The following is a 7,973-nucleotide window of genomic DNA, read 5'->3' as shown; positions in this document are numbered from 1 at the left end:
TGGGAAACCCCAACAGAGAACCCCAATGGGGACCCCAATCCCAATGGGGACCCTCAGTATCAATGGGGAAACCCTACAGGGGAACCCTAAAATGGATCCATAATGGGAAACCCTAATGGGGAACCCCAGTCTCATTGGGGAACCCTAAAAGGGAATCGCAATGGGAAACCTCAGCCTCAAACCGCCCCCCCCCCCCCATCATACCAAACTCCCGGTGACGTCACACCATAGAGAGGCGGCCATTGGAGGGCGGAGCGCCTCCCGCCGCGGTGCATTGTGGGACGGGGGAGGACTCGGCGGCGCTATGGGGTGGGAGGTCCGGGCCTGGAAGAGGGCGGACGCCCCCGAACTGCTGCGAATGTTACGGGTACGGGGCGGGGGGGGGGTACGGGGGGGTGCCCCCCCGCCCCCTCCCCACACACACACCGTGGGGGCCCCCCTCAATGTCGTGTCCCCGCTCTCCAGGAATGGGCGGAACTGGAGGGGGGGCCGAGGCCTTCGTGTGAGGAGGGTGAGGCCCCAACCCCCCCCCCCCGTGACCCCGCCGTGACCTTTGACCCCTCACGACCCCCCTCCCCGTGTGACCCCCCACATAATATTCCCCAGCATTGGGGGGGGGGGGGGAAAACTGAGACCCCCTCAAACAGTGCCCCCCCCCCCCCTCCCCCCAAACGGGGATCCCCCAATAATGAGACCCCCCCATGACTTCATGGACCCCCCCCATGGGACCCCCAAATAATCCTCTAAATAATGGGAGGGAGCCCAAACATTGACCATAAGTGGGGACCCCCCCCCAGAAATGGAGACCTCCCCCATAATGAGAGACCCCCCCCCATAACCCCCTCCTACAACATCCCCCCCAAAATGGGGACCACCCCAATCATTGCAGAACCCCCCCCGCACCCCCTCAATAATGGGAACACCCCCAAAATGCCCCCCCCCCCCCAAATTTGTCCCCGTCCCCTCCAAAATGTGACCACCTCCCTCATGTCCCCCCCCCCCCCCACAAGGCGCCCTCAATAATAGGGACCCCCCCTCCAAAAATGACGACTTCCCCCCAAAAAGTGGAGAGAAACCCCCCCAAGAGAATGAAGGACCCCCCCCCCAACAACGAGGACCCCCCAACACTGAAGACCCCCCCCCACCTCCATAAAGTGAGACCCTCCCCTTCCAAAAATAGGGACGCCCCAAAAATGGGCCCCCCCCCCCTCCAATAAAAAATGGGAAGCCCCCCAAAAAATGTGGGACTCCCCATAAAGTGGGGACCCCCCCCCAAAAAAAAAAACACAACAATTTGGGGGGGCCCCCCCCCAGCTCTGCTCAGTGCACTCAATGGAGCCGAGCCCCCCCCCGTGGTCCTGGTGGCGGAGCGCTGCGGTGAGTGACCCCCAAGTGTGGGTCTGGGGGGGAGGGGGGGTTATGGGGTCATAGGGTCATGCAGGAGGGGGGGAGGCCCCAATTTTGGTGCCCCCCCCCCCAAATATAGGACCCCCCCTGGGGGGTTTCGCCGTGGCCTCGTGGGGGTTCAGCACATGGAGGGGCTGTGACCTCCGCCTGGGGGAGCTCTGGGTGCCCCCCCCGCTGCGAGGTGGGTGCCCCCCCCACCCCACAGAGCCCCACCCCAAAGAACCCCCCCCTGCCCCATAGAACCTCCCATACCAACCCCCCCCCGTGCCCCCCACCCCACACACCCCCCTCCCAATCACTACCCCGTGCCAAAGACCCCCCACCCCATAGAACCGTACCCCAAAGAGCCCCCCCCAACCAATAGACACCCCCCCCCACCCCCCCCATATCCCCTACTCCAAATTGAGCCCTCCCAGTGCCCCCCTACCCCATGGATCCCCCCAGGCCCGCCTTACCCCATACACTCCTACCCCATAATCCTCCCCCACCACCCCTCCCCCTCTGAAGACCCCCACCCCCATAGAACCCCCCCCCCAGGACCCTCACACCCCATAGATCCCCCCCCTCTCCGAGATCCCCCACCCCATACATCTCCATCCCAAACATCCCAAATACACCCACCCCAAAGGCTCCCCTACCCCATAGAACGCCCCCACCCCACAGACCTCTCCCCATAGACCCCCCCCACCCCCCCACCCCCCCATCGCATAGACCCCCACCCTATCAAACCTTCAGAACACCCCCCCCATATTCTTACCTCAAGATGGGACTCCTCCCCAGTACCTCCCACCCCATAACCCCCCCCACCCCATAACCCCCCCCCCACCCCATAAAGCCTCCACCCCAAATTCCCCACCTCTCCCCCCCCAGACCAAGGTCTTCAGGAGCTGCTTCTGCGTGGGGTGGCCCAGGTAAATTTCGGGGGGGTGGGGGGGGGATGGGAAGGGGGGTCTGGGGGGGGGGGGGGTTCCAACCCCATTGAGAACCCCCCCCCCCAAAATAACCCCCCAGGTTGCAGTGGCTGCGGGCTGTGCTCAGCTGCGGGTGGAGGTGTCGGGGGGGCCCTCCTGGGACCTCCCCTCAATGGGGGCCACCGATATGGGGGCAACCGAGGGGTGGGTGGGGGTCACCTTCGAGGGGGCCGCACTGCGGGAGCTGGCGAGGCCCCCCCCCACCCCATAGGGGGTCCTCCCCCCCCCCCCCCACCAATAAAGCTGCATTGTTTGAATGCGTTGTTGTAGTTTGGATTGGGGGAGGGGGGGTGGCTCACTAACGACCCCCCCCCCCCCAAAATAGAGACCATTCCTCCGGTAGTGTTCCCATCCTATATTGCCCCCCCCCACCCCCTCCATAACCCTCCCCCCATAACAGACCCCAGTAATGGGGTTCGCCCTATAAACCCCCCCAAAATGAACCCCCCCCCCCCACGAAAGAATCAACCGCTTCCGCTCACATCACCCACTGACTCCTTTATTTATGGGGGGGGGTCCTGGGGGGTGGGGCGCCCCCAAACTGGGGGTCTCGATGGGATTCGGGGGGGGGGGGGGGGGTCCCAATTTGGGGACTTGGGGGGGGGTGCTCCCAAAGGGGCTTTTTGGGGGAATTTGGGGGGCTTTTTGGGGGGATTTGGGGGGCATTTTGGGGGGGGTTTGGGGTCCTTAATAGGGCCGGAGGGGTCCTCCTTTTTGCGGGTGGGGGTCTTAATGGGGGAGGGGTCTCCTGGTCCGGGTTGGGGGGGTCCGAAGGCCCCATTTCAGGCGGGCATTCCCTTCTTTTTAGGCCGGGGGTTCCCTTTGGGGTGTCGTCGTTTCCCTTCGGGGTGTCGTTACCTCCCGCTGCGCCGCCGCTCCTTTTGGGGGGGTCCCCCTTTTCGCGCCCCGACCCCTCATCCAACCTTTCCAACCTCTTACAGTCCCTCTCCCGGACCCCCCCGAAAACCCGGAACCGATGGTTGAGGGCCGAAAGGCCGTGCAGTCCGTAGCGGCTCACCAAAGCCCCCTGGGGGGTCGCCACCCCAAAAAGCACCCGGCGCACCCGCGCATGGAGCAGCGCCATGGCGCACAGCACGCACGGCTCCCGCGTCACGTACACGTCCCACCCCGAGCACAGGTACCCCCCCGCGCCCCCCCCCCCCTGCGCCCCCTTTTCCGCCCCCCTTCACCCCGCTCTCACCCTCCTCCTCGCCACCCCCTGCGCCGCTCCTCACAAGACCTCCTTCGCCCCCCTTTTCTTCTTCACCACCCCCTTCGCCCCCCTCCCCGCCACCCCTCGACCCCCCCCACTCCCCTTTGCCCCCCTCTGCGCCCCCTTTTCCGCCCCCCTTCTCCCCGCCATCACCCTCCATGCCACCCTCTTCCTCACCACCCCCCACGCTGCTCCTCACACGGCCTCCTTCGCCCCCCTTTTCTTCTTCACCCCCCTCCCCACCACCCCTCGACCCCCCCCGCTCCCCTTCACCCCCCCCTGCACCCCCTTTTCCACCCCCCTTCTCTTCTTCGCCCCCCTCCCCACCACGCCTCGACCCCCCCCGCCCCCCTTCACCCCCTTTTCCACCCCCCTTTCCTTCTTCGCCCCCCTCCCCTCCACCCCTCGACCCCCCCCTCCCCCCTTCGCCCCCCCCTTCGCCCCCTTTTCCACCCCCCTTCTCTTCTTCGCCCCCCTCCCCTCCACCCCTCGCCCCGCCCCCCTCCCCCCCCCGCTGCCCCCTCGCCACCGCCGCCAACACCTCCATCACGGCGTGCCCCAGCGGGTGTCCCCCCCTCCTCCTGTCCCACGCCGTAGCAACAACGCGACCCGTCACCGGGTCAACCACCGCCGCCCCCGACGGCACCATCCCCATCCGGGCGCCGCGCCGCGCCGCCGTCACCGCCGCCGCCATGGCCGAGGTGTCACCCGCCGCCTCGGTGTCACTTCTGGCACCGCCGCCACCTCCGCGGGACACCCACGGCCACAGCCCCGCTGTCACCCGCCGTCGCCGTCTCCGGGCCCCGCGTTGGGGTACGGCCCGGGAGGAGGACACGGAATGGGGGGCCCAGGCCGTGGGGTGACACCCCCTGACCCAAAAGGACGTGGAGAGGGGGGAGGGGACGTGGGGACGAGGGGACGTGGGTGGTCACGGGGGGCCCGGTGGCATCTGGAGGTGTTGGAGCCATGGGGACATCGGTGATGCTCGGAGGTCTTGGGTCCATTGGAGTGTTGGTGGCACCTGGAGGTCCTGGTGCTATGGGGACATGGGTGGCGCTTGGTGACCCCATATCCATGGGGGCATTGGTGGCATCTGGAGGTCCTGGTGCTATGGGGACATGGGTGGCACTTGGTGACCCCATATCCATGGGGACATGGGTGGCCACAGGGGTCCTGGTGGCACACGAAGGTCCTGAATCCTTGGGGCCATTGGTGACACTTGGGGTCCTGGTGGCATCTGAAGGTCCTGGAGCCATGGGGACATGGGTAGCATTTGGTGACCCCATATCCGTGGGGACATGGGTGGCACCTGGAGATCCTGGAGCCATGGGGACGCTTGAAGCTCTTGGGTCCATGGGGACATTGGTGGCACCTGGAGGTCATACCCCCAATGTCCCCATTGCCCTTAATGTCCCCATTACCCCCATTGCCCATAATATCCCCCACTGTTCCCATTATACCCCAATGTCCCCACTGTCCTTAATGTCCCCATTCCCCCCAATATCCCATACTGTTCCCAATATACCCCCAGTGTCCCCATTCCCCCCAGTGTCCCCATTGCCCTTAATGTCCCCATTACCCCCAATATCCCCCACTGTTCCCAATATACCCCAATGTCCCCATGACCCCCAATATCCCCACTGCCCTTAATGTCCCCCAGTGCTCTCACTGCCCCCAATGTTCCCAGTGCCCCCACAGCCCCCATTGCCCCCCCCAGCCCCTACTGCCCCCGGGCCGTCCCCCCTCACCTCCGTCGCCCCCCAGCTCCTCCTCCAGGCACAGCAGCACAGCGGCCCCCCCGGGCCCCCCCCTCACCCTCTTGAGGTGCCTCAGGGATGGGGGCAGGGGGCGGCTGCGCCCCAAATCCCGCAGCAGCCGCTCCGTCTCCCCCCGCAGCAGCACGGGGGCAGCCACCCCAACGAGGACGGGCAGCGGCCCCCCCTCCCCCTCCCACGGAACCGCCCACGGGGGGGGCTCAGGGGAGGAGGGGGGGGATGAGTCGGGGGTGGGGGGATCCATGGGGTCGTCCTATGGGGAAGGGGGGGGAACAGTGAGTATTGGTGGGACCCCTCCCTCAGAGTGATGTCCCCATACGGACGCCCCCCCATACCGGTTACACCCCCATAGAGACCCCCCCCCCCCCAAAGACTCCCACAATAGGGACCCCCTGAGCCCCCACCCCATAGGGACCTCCCTACCTCTCCTTGTGACTCTCCAAATAGAGACCCCATAAAAGATTCCCCCCCCCCCCCCCCAGAACCTCTTATGACAACCCTCATAGGGACACCCCCCCATAGGGACCCCCCACCTATCCTCAGTGCCTTCATAGAGACCCCCCCCCTACAGTGAACCACTCCCCTTATAAGGACCCCCCCACAGAGATCCCCCATAGAGACCCCTCCATAAGAACCTCCCCCCCCCCCCATAACAGAGTCCCCCCAACCCCGTAATGACTTCCACGCCACCCTCACAGAGTTCCTGTTCCATAAGGACCCCCACCTCAACAGGGATACCCCGATAGGGGCCCTCCCTTATAGGAACCCCCCCTTTAGAACCCTCCCATCCACCCACCCCCTTCAGTGCCCCCCCGTAAGATCCCCCTCCCCCCCTACAGCCCCCCCAACCCCATAGGACCTTACAGGGCTCCACGTGGGCGTCTCTTCCTGCTCTCACCTCCCGAAGACCCGCCCCCTTCACTCCCATTGGTCGACGCCGACACCGCGCCGCCATCCCATTGGCTGACAGCGCCGCGAGGCGGAAGTCCGCAAGGAGAGCAGCGAGAGGCAGGTTAGAACAGCCGGAACCATAGAGAGGAAGGGGGAGGCTGGACCGGGAGTGGGTAAGTTCGGGATGGGAAGGGAGGAGGGTGACAGCGCCTCCTTGAGGCCGGGAGGATCGTATACAGAGATGGCGACTACGGCGGGGGACAGCAAAGCGGCCGACAGCAAAGCGGCCAACCGGACGGGAACACCACGTGACCTTTAGCCCCGCCCCCCGGCACAAACCACGCCCACAGCCTCGTTCCGTATCTTCACTTTTATAAAGGAGGTGAAGGTGGGGGGAGGGGGTTTGGGAGGGGGAGGGGGCGAGGCAGCTCCTCCCCCCCCCCCAACCCAGCAGCAGCTTTAAATAAAATTTATTAAAAAAACAAAACAACAACAACAAAAAAAACCCAACAAAATAACCCCAAACCCGAGAAATTCAGTGCCCCCCCCCCCCCCTCAACCCCTCCCCTCCCGGTTTCACATTTGGGGACAAAGGGACAATAAATAGAGAAGTGGGGGGGGGGGGGGGGGGGGAAGAGGGACACCGGGGGGTGGGGGGGAAGTGCTGTGGGGTGGGGACCCCCATATAGGGACCCTCCCATATAGGGACCCCCCCCGTATAGGGACCCCCCTCACATATAGGGACCGCCCCATATAGGGAACCCCCTCATACGGGGACCCCCTTATGGGATCCCCCCTACAAAAGGACCCCATTATTGGGGACCCCACTGAGACTCTGCTATTGAGGCCCCCCCCCCCCCCCCGTGGGAACCCCCTCCATTGGAACCTTCCTCACCACGGAACCCCCCCCCCCCCATGGGACCTCCATTAGTGGGGAATCCCATTGGGAACCTCCACTGTGGGGACCCACTTATGGGATCCTTTTGGGAACCCGATTATTGGGGACCCCCACAGGGATCTCCCCTATAAGGACCCCCCTATATGGGAACACCCCCCCCCCCCACCACTGTGACCCCTATGAAGACTCCTTTATTGGGAACACCCATATGGGACCTCATGGGGGAACCCCACCCACTGAAATCCTTTATCGAGGACCCCCCCCTTTGAAACCCTATTATTGGGGAACCCCCCCATTGGAAGCTCTTTATTGACATTCCCCCCCCCTCCTCCCCTCACTTTAGGACCCCTTTTTTAGGGACCCACCTATTGGGGATCCCTGTAATTGGGACATACCTTAATGAGGACCTGCCCAAAACGATGCCCCCCCCATAAAGGGGTGAGGAGGGTCTTGACCCCAAAATGGGGTGTGCAAAGTTGAGAGGGGGAGGGGTCTCAAAACTGAGCTCTCCCTTTTTTTTTGGGGGGGGGGGGGAGGGGGGGGTTGGGTTCCCCCTTTTGGGGGTTCTTTTCCTTTTAGGGTGAGGGCTCCTTTTTGGGGGTGGTCCCAAATGGAGGGAGGTCCCGATAATTTTGGGACTGCTTCCCATTTGGGGATGAAATCCCTTCGTTTTGAAGGGGGGGGGGGGGGTTCTCCCTGAATCGGGTTCTTTATTTTGGGGGGTTTCTGTGCTTTTTATATGGGAGGGGCCCCAACCAATTTTTGTTGGCTTTTTTTTCCCCCATTACTGGGGGTATTTCCCACGTTGAGGGGTCCCA

The 7,973-nt window shown here is 64.2% G+C and overlaps 2 protein-coding genes across 10 annotated transcripts; one reads left to right on the top strand and one right to left on the bottom strand.

Moving 5' to 3' along the window:
• The first annotated feature begins 283 nt into the window (after positions 1-283).
• Positions 284-7,117, top strand: LOC121108905 (thialysine N-epsilon-acetyltransferase-like). 6 transcript variants are annotated; one of them, XR_005843540.2, is made up of 8 exons: positions 284-367; positions 466-511; positions 1,315-1,377; positions 1,487-1,588; positions 2,278-2,318; positions 3,320-3,516; positions 4,189-4,404; positions 6,206-7,117. XR_005843540.2 is itself a non-coding variant. In XM_046906198.1 (6 exons), the coding sequence occupies exons 1-6, from the start codon at positions 305-307 to the stop codon at positions 2,678-2,680; spliced, it is 567 nt and encodes a 188-aa protein (XP_046762154.1). In that variant the 5' UTR covers positions 284-304; the 3' UTR covers positions 2,681-2,695. The 6 variants fall into 6 exon arrangements, 3 of the variants coding, with proteins under 3 accessions (XP_046762154.1, XP_040513119.2, XP_040513121.2); XR_005843542.2 differs by lacking the exon at positions 4,189-4,404 and having other exon boundaries at positions 6,233-7,117; XR_005843541.2 differs by lacking the exon at positions 4,189-4,404.
• Positions 4,314-6,557, bottom strand: LOC121108903 (leucine-rich repeat extensin-like protein 5). 4 transcript variants are annotated; one of them, XM_040657181.2, is made up of 3 exons: positions 6,231-6,277; positions 5,340-5,619; positions 4,314-4,963 (listed from the first exon to the last, which is right to left on the bottom strand). In XM_040657181.2, exons 2-3 carry the CDS (start codon positions 5,608-5,610, stop codon positions 4,314-4,316), a joined length of 921 nt encoding a protein of 306 aa, XP_040513115.1. In that variant the 5' UTR covers positions 5,611-5,619; positions 6,231-6,277. The 4 variants fall into 4 exon arrangements, with proteins under 4 accessions (XP_040513115.1, XP_040513116.1, XP_040513117.1 ...); XM_040657182.2 differs by having other exon boundaries at positions 4,314-4,942; XM_040657183.2 differs by having other exon boundaries at positions 4,314-4,837.
• Positions 7,118-7,973: the final 856 nt, after the last annotated feature.

The sequence above is a fragment of the Gallus gallus genome, unplaced genomic scaffold (assembly GCF_016699485.2).
Source record: "Gallus gallus isolate bGalGal1 unplaced genomic scaffold, bGalGal1.mat.broiler.GRCg7b scaffold_59, whole genome shotgun sequence".
NCBI lineage: Eukaryota > Metazoa > Chordata > Aves > Galliformes > Phasianidae > Gallus > Gallus gallus.
Note: the sequence above shows the minus strand (reverse complement) of the source record. Positions and strands in the feature narration are given on the sequence as shown.